General features: G+C 36.5%; 1 protein-coding gene across 2 annotated transcripts in view; it reads right to left on the reverse strand.

Moving 5' to 3' along the window:
* Positions 1-369: 369 nt before the first annotated feature.
* PARVA (parvin alpha) overlaps positions 370-14,704 on the reverse strand; it is a 67,033-nt gene continuing 52,698 nt past the window's right edge. For both annotated transcript variants that reach the window (XM_027699710.1, XM_027699717.1), the window contains exons 8-13: positions 13,646-13,665; positions 12,244-12,305; positions 11,511-11,579; positions 9,652-9,753; positions 8,790-8,862; positions 370-5,328 (exon numbers count right to left, since the gene is read on the reverse strand). In XM_027699710.1, the coding sequence (XP_027555511.1) occupies positions 5,252-5,328; positions 8,790-8,862; positions 9,652-9,753; positions 11,511-11,579; positions 12,244-12,305; positions 13,646-13,665 (403 nt within the window). In that variant the 3' untranslated portion in view covers positions 370-5,251. The remainder of the gene's footprint in view (positions 5,329-8,789; positions 8,863-9,651; positions 9,754-11,510; positions 11,580-12,243; positions 12,306-13,645; positions 13,666-14,704) is intronic.

Genomic DNA, 14,704 nt, shown 5'->3' on the forward strand with positions numbered 1-14,704 from the left:
CAAATTAACAACATTACTCCACAGAAAATGGCATTATACCCAGCTGCAGTATCACCACTGAAGTTTTCAGCACAGTAATGTTAAAGCAAAGGTATACTTTGCTATTTTGAGTCAAAGACGGCATTTTCCTGACCTGCTGCTGTTAATCATTTCAAGCATATGTTTACATGACTGTTTTTGCCAACCCACTTCCAGCTGTCACCAGCCCCCACAGAACATAATAATAAACACCTTGTACACCCATAAAGAGCTAACTGGAAATGGGTTAGATACACAGAGAGGTCTGGAAGCTCTGAGAACATAAACCATACAACTTCCCTAATTTTTTGTCGGACATCTCATACTTTGACCCAACGACAACATGCAGTGTTGATTTTCAGGTGCAAATTTTATTGTGGATCATAACAAAGGTTTCAGAAAAAGCACAGGGAAAAAGTCATCAAAAGAGTGTGTCTTGTACTTACAGAGTATATATATTCTGTGAAAGCCACTAACTCTGCAGTTGAAAGCAAGGCAGCTTAATTTAAACTAATAATTATTTTTCAGATACATGTTAAGCAAATTTTGCAAATATTCTTTTTTCTCAATTAGTTTCATTTGGAAGTTGAGAACCAAATATTTCAAGGACTTGTTGCAGAGCACATAGTATTAAATTGTTAGACAAAAAAGAAAATCTCACTATTGAAGAAAAAAAGTCACACAAAATATTGTCAAAATACACAAAATTAGCCCTTGTAAATGTTAAATGACTCAAAACCTCTTTGGATGCTGAGGTATGCCTATTTTTAGAATTTTGATGATGCAATCTCAATTTTTCATGTGATAAATCAAAATAAAATACCTTAGTTCAAACTAATAGTAACTTTTTACAAAGGATTCTTTCAGTCTGTCATTTGACTATAAAGATAAAACCCATAATAATTTTTAAAGTAAAAGGACAAAAGTCTATTAGGTAACAGTGTAAATAATCTTGAAAGAGGTCTTCAAGGCACTGTTTTCTCTTTGGGTGCTTGGCCATTTATGAGGGTTGTTTCGATAGGAAGACAAGAATAACAAAAACTAGACCTAAAGCTGGTATCTAGTATATTAAATATCATATATATCTTTCTCTAATGAAATAAACCCCATTACTTCTAAAAGCCATTCTGCTTTACAACACTGCCGCTTGCAGTAAGGTGTCTGCTAAATTAATCTGAAACATGAATTTAAAAACACACTGGCAGAAAAGAAGTAAGAACAAAAGTCATCCAAGTGGCATTTACCTCAATCAACAGTCTGCCTGAATGTAAACCATTTCCAAGTACTTTTCTTCTTTTCTTTCTGTAAAACAGAGGCTCTGTTGATTTAATGCCACTGGTTTACACGGGATACACCAGTCAGCAACTTGGTCCACAATTAACTGAAGTAGATAAGGACCTTGCCCAGCTCTTGCTGGTCCATTTGAATTCCTGAGCTATGTAGCTGCAAGGGCTGCTACCCCCTGTTACAGGAAGATACCTACTGACTAAGAAATGCAAAGAACTAGATATTCTGCAGTCAGCTCATTTAATGAGAAACTGAGCATGTCTGTACTCCATCAGAAATACAGAGCAATCCAATTCTGGACTTTATAACTGTGTCTTGAGTAAAATTATGCAAAAGTTCCTTCAATACCTTTTTTATAGGGTCTGTTCTTTACAGCAACTCAGTGTCAGTCAGCTGGGAGAGAAACCTGAAAGGAGCTGTCTTCAACATATTAGGATTTTAGGTAATTGTCTTGACAACATCTTATGGACACACTATGAAAAATCTGTACCTCCTCTTTGAAAGAAAAGTAAGTTTTGTTTGGTTGGAAGAGCATGTCAGGATCCACCAATGGGAAAAGATGCTATGTCTAACCACAGAACAAAACTGGATACCATATTGCTGGATGCAATGAACGATTTAGAAGTCGGAGAAGCACAGAAAGCTGTTCTTACAGCAGTTTCATGCTGCCCCAGCAGCAGAAATGTTTACTGTTTGTTACTCAAGGCAGGCTTATATTCTGCCAGGTTTTGGTGGACTCAGCTTCCTGTGGGCCTTCGTGTGATGGAGCACAACAGACAAGCACATTGGTCTGGTGGGTGAGATCCAAATACCACCATGAGATCTTCAGGCAGTGGCTTGGATTCACACTGCCTGGCTTTAGAAATCCAGCCAAAGTGCTGAGATGGCAGCCTTGAGAATAGGGGCTCCCTCTGGGACCAGCAGAGAAACTGGCCTCTCCAGGTGGTTGCTCATGTCTTACACGAGCTAAATCAATTGACTTGGGTCCATTTAATCATTTAAAGTAATTATAAATAAACTCTGGATCAACCTAAAATTTAAGCAACTTCTATCTTAATATAAACAGTGAGGAAAATTCTGCATCCAGCAGTATATCAGTACACACTGCTGTGTATCAAGAATAAAAGCAATGAAGGTGTTGGCAGAATTCGGCCCAGTTAACTTAACACTTCCCTTCCCTGGAGGAAGGGGCTGACCTACACCAATGGCTGAAGAGCAAACTGTCTACAGTAGTATTCTATATTTCTATAATATTCTGTATCAAAGCAATAAATATTAGATATAATCTGTATATTAGATTTCATATTTATCTGATAGCTATTTAAATCTACACTGTCAAAAATATAAGCAGTGACCCACTCCTACATGGCAGCATATACTATTTGTGTGAATGTGTTAAAACTATCATATGGATCTATATTTACATAGGGCACTCTCGATTATATAGTGGATTTTAATTTACATAAATTGTTACCATAGGATAGGTAATTGTGTAAAGGTTGGACGTTGTTTAAATGTTTCTCTGGTTCTGCATAATTGCATTTCAGCATGAGGATTTCATCCTTCTGTCTCAGTATTATGTTTTTAAGGATGGAAAATGGAGTCTGATAAGCTTCAAAATATCCAAAAATGTTATACCAATATAGCACAAGAAATACTTATTTTCAAGTCCAGGCAAAAAACCAGTTTCACTGTTCACCTTACATACATAAATCCCTTCTTTAAAGAAAGTGCACTCCTGAAATCAAAGGCAATCAAAATGGTTTGTCACTGTTGATATGTAAAAGTGTTTTAGCTGAGCATGATCTGCAGAAAAAACATACTTTTTAAATTAATTACTACAATTACTAAAATCTAGGTGTGTAAATAAAAAACTTACATGTGAAACATTAAAATAAACTGAAATGGCTGGTGGTATGTACATGAGAAGTTCTGTCTCAGTTTGCTCAGAAAATGTTTGGTTAATTCTTATTTCTTAGCTTCTCAGATATTAAAGCTGTAATGAAAACATGTTCATTTTCACTGAGGTCAAAATGTCCAGTTATTTCTCTCTGTAAAAGGCAAATAATTGTTATTTTCTGTACCTCTAGTTTCAGAAACTCAGTTAAAAATGCAGAGGTAAGAAAATATTTTAACAAAGATATTTAGAATGCTTATAACAATCAGATAACAATTTCTGAATTCATAGAACATCCGGGCATTGTCCTTTAAACTGAACACTGACTTTCCCTTGAAAAAGTTGATATTTACTTCTCAGAAGAATAATTTCGTAGCCCTGCAGCAGAAGCCCGTATCACCTTATTAAAAAACATCAGTTGGTTTTTATCAAAGATAGAAAGCAATTGCTTGAGTTCCCTTTTTGCTAATGTTGTACTGGAAAGCTCTACATAAAAGAAAAAAAAAAAAAGCCCTGGAAAATTGAAAAATATGTCATGCTTTACATAATAAGTAATATATAACTGTTAATGGCTGTTCTTGCCAGCACTGCCTTTCTTCCGAGGAACTGACTCAGGAGTCAACAGATCACTTTTCCTTTTACCGAAACAAGTTCTGCCAGAACTGGATGACTATTAACAAGTCTCCTTCCTGCACTAAGCAGCCCAAAGATTTCTGAACAGTTGTCTAGGAATTTCAGCTTAAGGATTTTTTTTCCTTACTGTGTAACCCAGGATTCCAAGAACCTGTGGTTGCAATGGAACACTTTGTTTAGAAAGTGATTCAGGCAGCCTCTATCGGCTTCTTTACGGAAAAATAACTGGTGCTTGGTATCAGTCGAAGGGAAAAAAAATCAACTCCCGTTTCTCCTTTGTGTCTTTGTTAAGGCTAAAACCAAACAGAAAACAGCTTATTCTTGGTGATTATTAGATAAAAGAAACCTTTATAGGCATGTAAAATCACCAAAGAACTTTACAGTGTAATGGAATCTTTGCAGGTGGGAGCAATTTTGACCAAAAAGCAGTGCTTTTGTATCTGAAACACTATGGGAATATTTCTAGAAAATTAATCTTTTTTTTTTTGTGTGTGTGTGTGTGTGTGCTGGACATTATGCAGCAAAATACATTCATCATAAAATCAACCAAAGGACAATTCTAAATCCTATTTAGCAATAAATCTAAACCTGATAATCCTGTGATTAAACTACCAAAACAAAACCAAGACATTCTTCTACTTTCTAATATTATGTAATAATACAAATATTATAGAAAAACTGTATTATACAGGTGTGTCTTCCTGAAATGTGTTCTTTGCAAAAAAGATCTCTGCCTTGAACAAAACCAAGTGACAAGCTGCAAAGTGTGCTGCTGTGGAATGCTCAATAACACAGATTTAAAGCAGAGTATCACATTATAATAAGTCTGAAGGAATGACTAGCCACTTCAGTTTGTACCCATAAAATTAAAACCTAATAATAGCACTGGAAATATATATTAATCAGGTAAAGTCTCTTCTTTTTAGCCGTCAAGTGAACAAGTGTATTTAACTTTTTCCCTCTATTCTATTCTAATTTCTCACAATTAGAATGGAACCGTCTTATCACAGATAGAAAATATTCTTTCCCTTCTCAGATTCAAAAAAGATATATGTAAAAAAATATTAAAGTACTCAGTACAGAATCTTCCTATGATTGGCTTCAAAGGCTGATTTGAAGCAAAGTTACCAAACTGATTTGTTGTTTGACCTACTAAAAACAGCACGAAGACAATATTATTGAGACATGAATACTCCCAGAATATACTCAAATATTTTCCTCCAACCCTTTTTTCTTTTTAAGTTACATAGTTTTAAATCTACTATGAAAATAGTAGTGCAAGAATAATCAATTAAAAGTTCTTCAGATAAATGGTTTAGTTCCTTTCAGGATAAAGATGCAGAGGAATATGGATGAAAGATATGCTAGGGACAATGCTTTCTTTGTTAACACTCCTTTACAACGCAAATCAGTTCTTCACTCCACGTTCCTGTATTTGGTAAACAAATTGTACAGTACTCTCAGTGTAGACTTCAAGTCACAATTTACAATATCTGAAAAAAAGACAAGGAAAAACAAATTAGTAACTTCATTAGCTCAAAATATTTTTCAGAAAAAAAAGTGCCTATTCTCTACTCCCATCCTTTGCTTGGATCAATATCCATGAACACTGGATCACAAAGATAGTAAGAAAGAGCAGAAATATCAATAAAGCACAATTTTCAAACCGGCAACTCAAAAATTGGTGTTTTAACCACTTTTAGTTAGGGATACAAATAGCTAATGCTACTGATGTTGAAATGCAACCAAGGTTTAGATACCCGTGAGACAAACTGTGTCCAGGATTACATATATTTATATGACTTAATCTTCAGTCAGCTGTGGTTGAAAAGAAACAATTTTGAAAAAATCATCAGGCAGGAAAGAATGGAACTCTCCTCTTATGTAAGAACTGTAGAAGTTAGCACATTCTGAGCTGCAACATCCTTTATTAGGCCTAATTTCAGCAAGATAGCAAGAGGCAAGTTTAAATTTTCCAAAGGATCTAAGGAAGCTAGGTATACAAGTGCTCCTTGAAGACACTTCTGAAAATTCTTTGAGCTAGCTGACATACACGGCTGAATCAGTCCTCAGAAACTCAACATCTAAAGTAAGGGATTTATGTGAAACAAAAAGCTAATGAATACCTTCTGTTTCAAAGAGAAGTTCTTCAGAAAGTCAATATTATTTCACAAGAAATCTATAAAACAAACTGACAAGTACTACTGCAGCAGTCTACACTAGCGCTTCAAGGAACATTTCGTCTCAAACAGGGATTTAGAACTGCCCTCAGAAAGAACTGAGTAGAATTAGAATTGTCCTATCTCTTTCTGTTGACCATATAGGAACTCAAATTCCTGACTCTGGTCTTGGAATTGGCTATGAAGGTGTAAAGCAGATGGTGTGGATACTCCTCATTACCTTCAAAACTTCCACGTAAGCCTGGTAAATGGTGTATTTAATCATTAGAGAGTTTTGCTATTGTATGTATCTATAGTGCTGTTTCTCATGGAATGTAAAGGGCTCATCCTTTGAGAAATTAATCCAATCAATCTCACACACAGTGTCCCAAAGTATGCAGACTTTGAAGGGCCAAAGATATTGGCTACGTTTCAAACTGACATCCATGGACAAAGGGTGAAAATACTCAAGCCTAGATTGATGCATGGCCACGAAACCACATCCATGATGGTTTTGTGGCTCTCAAAAAAATCAGATCAAAAATGCTTGGTATAACAGGAAGAGGAAATGCCAAAAGCTACAGGAAAGGTACATTGCTCCCACAACATCTTGTTATAATCTGCAGTACCATTTGCATGTAACATGGAAGTTTCGTCTGTCAGGCCAGGAGCAAGGTGCATAACACCTTTTTTTCCTAATACATCTCCAAATTAATAAGGAGATAACTTTGTTAGGTCTTTGCAGAGATGCCAGGAGACTCCACCACCACAACAGAATTGCACAGAAAGGCCCAAACAGAAAGAAGCACGCTCCCAAAGAAAGATGAGTTATTTCCATTGCTTCGTGTGTTTGACTGGCATGTACAACATTTTACTGGTTGCAAGTTTCAAAAAGAGAAACTTGAGTTTGGCTTTGATGTACACATTTCAAGAACTAATCTGAAAAAGCTCAGACTGCAAGTGAATTCGTTATAGACTCAGTAGATTAATGTTCCAGCCATTTTTAAAGTAAAAGGTCACGGAAAGCTTTTTAATACCTTTTCAATTATATTGCAAATAACCCAAATAAACTGTTGACCCCATAAAAATCATTGGGTTTTATACTCATTTATTTAACTGCATTCTTTTTCCACTAAATATGTTTTTCATATTCTAAAGCACTTTTCAGCATATTTTTTCCTCAAGAACCTCAAAGAAACAGTGTAGGAATTTAAAGAGAATTTAGTGTACACATTTAGGGTAAGATCCTTTTCAATACTCTTTTGCTCACTGGAAATTTTAAGTACAGGCATTGTGCCCAATGTAACAACACATAAAACAGATGTGTTTTTCCATTCACATTGGGCAGGAAGTTTCATATTAAGCATTTCAATAATTGCACAAGAAATGTCTTATATATGCTGAAATATCCTTATGGCTTGATTTATACTGGAAAAATTAGCTGTCCCTTAGAGCAATAAATACCTGAAAAATTAAATGCCATAAGAATTTTAAACCTCCATGGGGAGTAAGGGATCACAGATACTCTCTGTTTTACTTGGATCCCTAGATTCCACTGTTTCCCCCTTCTCTCTTTTGACTATTTCAAACATAAAGGTTTGTGATACACTCACCAGTTGTTTAGTTAAGCGTGATTGTGGATAAGAGTTCAGACAATCAAAAGAAGTAAAAAAAATAGGCTGGGTAGGTCCAGATTTAATGCACAGGTAGCATAGGCTTGACACTGAGATGCATCATTTTGTGTGTGTGCATATGCCTGCTGCTCCCAGAAGTTGGGAGGGATGGAAAATAAGTAGAACGGAGCAGAACCTGATTCGGCAACGTTTGCCTGAATCTCCAGAGAGTTCTTACTATTAGAAGCAACAGATCATATCAGCTCCTTGGGGAATGACAATCCAGTATTATGGCAGGAAAAGACTGTGAGCACCATATAATGTGAATCTGCAACCGGTCTTGAAAACACACATTTATGTATTGATTATTATGGTGGACAACCAGCAGAAACCCAGCTATCATCCCTGTTAGGAAGAGTGGAGCAGAAGCTGCCTGTCCAGCTCCTACATGGTAAGAAGTGGTAACTGCATATGGGAGTAGCCACAAGAATATGGCGAATAAACACCATGGTGAATAAACACCATGGTGAATCAAGGGCTCTATATCTAGACCAAACAACATCGTGAATCAAGGGCTCTATATCCAGAACAAAAAACTGGATTTAAACACTGTAATTATATGAGCAAAGAGGAGTGGAACATTGGTACTGCTAAAGCCAGCAGCAAAACCTTTATCCTCCCTGAAGACATGTTTTACTTTCAGTTTCCAACTCTGTACCTAATTTAAATATGCACGATTAGGTTCTGCATTCAAAGGCAGATATGTGAACAACTTCTTCCACATCTCCCTCTTTTGTGAAAATCTTGTAAATTACGTTGGAATACTTGAGGTTTAGTATGAAGATATGGTATGGGGGAAAATGAAGCAATTGGAGCAATTCATATCTGACAGTGACACCATTCACACCTGTATTCTTTTCTTTTCAGTGAATATTTGAATATTACTGCATATATGTGGTCATACAAATTTTACCCAGGCCACTGAAGAAAGGAACTTCTGCAAAATTTGGAGAAGTGTATCTATCAGCCATTTAAAAACAGAGTTACTCGAGCAGCTCAAAATATATCTTGCCTTTTGCTCTTTGATTAGTGTTTTAACCTTCACTTAGCCATCCCATAACCCTGTAGGATCTGGATCCAATGCAAATTTTTAAGGAGATACAAAAAAGGTAGAATAGATACCTTCTGGTCTTGGTTTTGGTTTTTCCAATCCACCATCTTGCATTAGCTCAAATGCAAAGGATACATTGAGGACCTAGTAATATAATGAAGGTAGTCACTATTGTGAATTTTATATTTTATAGTACAAATGTTCAAAACAAGATCTATTTAAAGGTGCAGAAGGAAAAACAGTCAGGGCTCCATTTATCAACAGAAGATTTGGTCCATGGAATCCAGACAATCCATTGTTTTGGTGTTTTGGGCTGATGGTGATTTCAGAAATATAAAATTAATTGTAAGGTAACATACAAACTAACATTACCCATAGAAAAATTACTTACAACTAAGAATAGCCCACCTCCCTCAAGTATAAAAATTGGAACATGATGGACCATGAAATGCTCTTGTCTTGAACAGACAGCTGAACTGCCTTGATAGCAACAGACACTGAGGTAATGGTTGGTCTCAAATTGACACATTGTACATATATGCCTTTATGCTTCCAAAACCCATTAAACTTTTCAAACGCTAAATGTGTCTTGGATTTTGGATGTAAAAAAAAAAATCAGTTCTGTCATCAATTCTTGTATGTAACCCTATATGCACTTAATGAACAGTAAGTCTCGTTCAATGACAGCATCACACAGTGGCTGCCAAAATCTGTTAGTACTTGCTAACCACACCATCATTAATATAATTTTCTGTTTTATTCCAGATAAGTATTAATACCGAAATTTTTTAAACACTTGGAAATGGTTACCAGTACAGTCCTTTCTTTCAACTATTAACATCAAACTTATGTGGAAAAATTTATGTCATCCTTGTAAAACTAGACATGTTTATATATTTGTTTGTTTTTAACAGAAAAATACAATCTAATTACCTTTTGTTCAAAACTATCAGGAGTCAAGAAAAAGCAGTGCAGGGGAACAAAATAGCCTTCTAGGAGACCCATTAGGAGGACTAAGTACACACCATCTGCAAACTGTAAAAAAGACATTTCTCAGTACATTTCCTGAAAAATATCTCATTGCTTTTCTTAATGAACAAGATATATATTGTCTAATGCAGAACCGTCAACAAACTACTAAAACAAATATTTTAAATTGCAACTAAAAGATGTCATCTCACTTCTTTGATTCTATTTAATTAGTTAGTTCTGTTATGTCTAATTTTAAGTGTCTGTAATTACAGTGGAAGATATCTAATTGCTATGATATATGTTCATTTCTATCTAAAAAAATAGCAACATCCATAAGAAGGACATGGACCTGTTGGAGCGAGTCCAGAGGAGGCCACGAAGAAGATCAGAGGGCTGGAGCACCTCTCCTGTGAAGACAGGCTGAGAGAGCTGGGATTGTTCAGCCTGGAGAAGAGAAGGCTCCAGGGAGACCTTTGTAGCACCTTCCAGTGCCTAAAGGGACTACAAGAGAGGTGGAGAGGGACTTTTCACAAGGGCATGTAGTGACAGGACAAGGGGGGAATGGCTTTAAGCTGAGGGAGAGCAGGTTTAGATTAGATATTATGAAGAAATTCTCTACTGTGAGGGCAGTGAGGCAGTGGAACAGATTGCCCTAAGAAGTTGGGGATGCCCCATTGCTGGAACTGATCAAGGCTGGATGGAGCCTGGAACAACCTGGTCTTGTGGAAGGTGTCCCTTCCAACCCAAAACATTTTATGTTTCATGGTTTTGTCAAAGGCCTCTCAATTCTACCCCTGTGACATCAGGTCTATTAGTGCACTGAGGTATCTCCACACTCAAATTGAGTTATCTGAAGCAACCTATCACTTTCCTGAGGTAAGTAAATTTTCTTCCAACTGATAGAAATACAGTCTCTCATCTTAGGGAATACTGTATTGCATAAATTCTTAAGAAGTTTCTAGGTACATTTGAATAATACATTTTTCCCCAAAGTAAACAATACAATAAGCAGATATAGGGAATGCCCTTCTGAAAGCCTTTACACATTATTTCCATCTAAATCCTGATTTTACCTTTGAAAAAAATCTCTATCAGATTGATAGCTATTTAAATAAAGCGGAGACTGTTAATAACACAAATCAAGACATAAAATAAAGCCTGACCTGAAGACGCCTGGGCTTTTTTGACAGTGCAGATACCACTCCTTCCTGCCTGACCCCGTAATTTTCTTATGATAACTGCTGCAATTGTTCACATGGGGAGGTATTAATACAGCAGGATTAAGCTTTTCTTTTAGCTCCTTTTCAGCCAATTTAGCAGCTGAGGACAAGAAAGAAGACCACGCACCACATTATTTCTGTGGTGCAATCAAGCCTGCAGCCCAGCTGTACAGCTGCCTGTACACTTGAGTAGCTTTACTCTGGAGAATGCATCTCACTGAATAGAGCCATTGTAATCCCTTGTGACCGCGTGCTTGTGGAAAGGTAGGCAGGAAACAACTGCTCAGCCTGACGTTGGATCAAACCAAGCGGACAGAGTTCTTTCCTGACCAAAACAAGTATGGCACTTGGCAGCACCCAAAGGGTAGCATTTGTTAATTAATTTTTATGCCAGTGAAAGTAAAAAATTGGTTTAGATGCTTAATTGGTGAGGGTCTTCGTCATATAAGCATATCTAGAAATGAAGGGTTTCGTGCTGAAATAACATCTTAGAGCTCAATCAATAACAATTCAATGAAATTTCTGGATGAAGTTGGGGGCATAGAGCAACTGTCATAGTGCAACTGTCTCTTCCCTTTAAGAAAGGCTATAAAATTCTACCTGCGTGTCCAGTTCAGTCACCTCCAAATTCAACTTATTCAGATGCTTATTCACAAAGGTGATGAGAGTCTGAAATATGAAAACAGTGTAGTGAAGGCCTATTCAGTAGGGCAGCAGTCCAATGCAAGCAGTATGAACTCCACTCAGAAGAGAGTGCACGAGTGAGGAGACTGCAACACAGTCTCTAAGTTTTAAAACTGAAATGTGACACTAATAAAAAAAATAAAATTCTTTTTCCAAGAATGAAGAACAGACATAAAACAAGTGTGATAATGTAAAAAAATATACTGTTAAAACACAGAAAACAAACACTTGCAGCAGACTACAGAGAAGTAGGTAATTGGACTCCACTCAAATCTGACAGCAGCCAAAATACTCTAGGTCAGACCTCTAGTAGTTGTAAACTGGGTATCTCTTTGGCATCAGTACAGTCAATGTACCAGTTGGGTTCTACTCAACATACACTTTGTGAGAACTTTTTTGAAGGAACCTTTGGTAACTATATGCTGTTGTGTGTTCCAAAGTTAAGTTCACGCTGCTAAACTTTAAATAAAAAGTAATATCATAATCGTGAATTTGTATATTTAAGCATAAATCCTAATTGTATTTAATGTATGCAAACTGTGCCAATTTACACATTCTATCCACACACACTCACTACAGACATACAAACAGAGATACCCAAGAACGCACATGCACACATTATGTATTTCAAAAATAAAAACCTTCCAACCTTTTTCACCACATTGAGCTTGTCTGGAGCATGGTCAAATAAAGTGTCGAATGCATCTCTTTCTGAAAAACATTCAGTGATATTAATATACTGAGCAGCACTTGTTCCAGTGCAGAATAAACACTTACTGAGACACATACTCATTTGAGACAACACAGCCAGCAAAATGTTTCAATATAGTCTCTGTATTGCAAGTACCATGTACTTTTCATACTGCTCTCTTGCTATAAGCTGCTAGTAACTTATTTTCTATTATTTAAAAACATATAATTTTCAAGTAGTATCTTTCTGCGTAAAACCTTCAACAGCCAGACACAGGTAGTTAAGTAACCAAATCATTTTGTGCAGAACAACATGAGTTTACATTAGAGACACTACATCTACAGATGAAGATTTTCCCCATGGGCCACTGACTGCATTGTGGTATTAAGCAACTCAAGCAGGCCTATGATTACTCATCTGCAATACAATCCTTTGTATAGATGTTTTGGGCTGTTCTGATATGCAATTTAGGATGTTATCATCAGTACAGGTAACCCAAGGTAGCATGACAGGAGTGCTACTGTAGTGACCTTCTAAAGACAACAGAAAAAAATAATTAAAAAAAAAAGCCACCAGAGCCTTTTCTGAGCGTTTTCCATTTCGACAATCACCTGAATGATAGCAAATGACTCCATAAACAGTTACATTCATATTCCTCAATTAAAAAAAAAGCTGAAGTAGATCCAAAGGCATTTATAGAAGGCAGATTTTATACAAAGTAAGACTGTTCAGGAATATCATTGGGAAAAGAAGTCATTCACAAAGCCTTTTCAATCAGCTCCAAGGCAGCCTTTGAAATAATACAAGAAGCAAAAGCTAAATTCTTGGTGGCAAAAAATAAAGAAGGAAAAGCTAAATTCTCCATCTAAGCTGCTCAGGTGAGTGTTTTCTGCTGGCCAGGCATCCGGCCAGTCTCAGTCCTGGCAGTGAGACCTGCCAGGCACAGGACCTTGCATGGTGTGTAGAGCTGCTGAATGATGACTCCAAGTCTTTAAAGTGTAAGTAGGTAATGGATGCAAGAATATCATCATGTTCACCAGCTGGATCATGATAAGCCACCATTTTACATTATGCTGGGAACTTACAACCATCAACACTATTACAGTAATGCTCTGGAGGTTAAACCATGAAGCACCTGAAAATTAACATGTACTGAAAAGCAATAAAATGTGTTTTAAAGATGGTCAGACTGATTTTGATGTTTTTTTTTCCCCTGCCACAATAGCCTGTGGTTCATATATTTGCCAGGGCAACTTGAAATCCTCTACTTCCTTGCAGGTTGATCAAAGTGACCACCCACTGCAGAACTAATGTATACTTTGGCTGCCTCAAGGAAAAGATAATAATCAAATGAACTTACCATGCCTTCCTGATAAAGCCCTATAGGAAAAAAAAAAGAAAAAGAACAAAACACTGTTATATATAATTCACTTGCAGATATTGTGCTGCAAAAGAAAACAGTATACATGGTCAGATCTTCAACTTAGTGGATACTGGAGTGGATCCATGGAACTAAGAAAACCTTCATTAAGTTACTCCAACTGAGAATCTGGATTAGTCTGGAGTCTATCAGCTGTCTCTTGGCTTCACTAAAGTCTCACAGGAGGCCAGATCTCACATTTTCTACTTTGAACCAAATCAACACACCTTGCCTGAGTGAAGAAGGTTTTTTCATGTCGATTTTGTGAAAACTTGCCCCTCTCCTTAAAAGCTGAATTTGACACACCAACTATAATACAATTGCAGCCAAAACAAGGCTTGGGTTGGGTTTTTAAGGACTGAAGCATTTTGCTCCAGTTGATCCCTCATACAAATATCACACATAAACAAATCCATACAGATAATAATAAATCAATAGTACAGCTTCTCTCCATTCAATTAGAAACCAGAATATTCTACTATTGTTCTCTGTTGGTTTGGAATAACTTTTCTGTTATAAATTGTTCAGTGAGATGACACATACAGGGCTTACTACCGTCATTTCACATTCCCAAAGTCAAAACCACGTAAAAATAGTCATATTACATCCCTTTTTGAAAAAAATCTCATTCCTTATCAAGTAAAAACCAACAGAAAAGAATGAGGCATGTCTTTCTTGTTTGTTTGAAGGACTATTTAATAAAATAATAATAAATAGAATAAAAATAGAAATAAATTAATAGTAGATAAATACAGAGTAGAGATTTTGTATATCTTCACTCTGTCTTCTCTTCTACCCTGATCTCCTGTTTTTAGTTCCCCTCCTCTCTATTTCCTCCCCCTTTTGTATTTTTAGATGCATGTTTGCAGCTCTTGAAAAGGCTAAAATGCAGTCACTGGCTGATGCATCATCTTCCCTGGAACCCCAATACTGAAATCTAAATATCAGCAAATGTTTGAGTTTCTGAGACGCATCTGTGTTCAATTACTGAACTGCTGG

Source organism: Neopelma chrysocephalum, unplaced genomic scaffold, assembly GCF_003984885.1.
Source record: "Neopelma chrysocephalum unplaced genomic scaffold, ASM398488v2 Primary Assembly neopelma1_24, whole genome shotgun sequence".
NCBI lineage: Eukaryota > Metazoa > Chordata > Aves > Passeriformes > Pipridae > Neopelma > Neopelma chrysocephalum.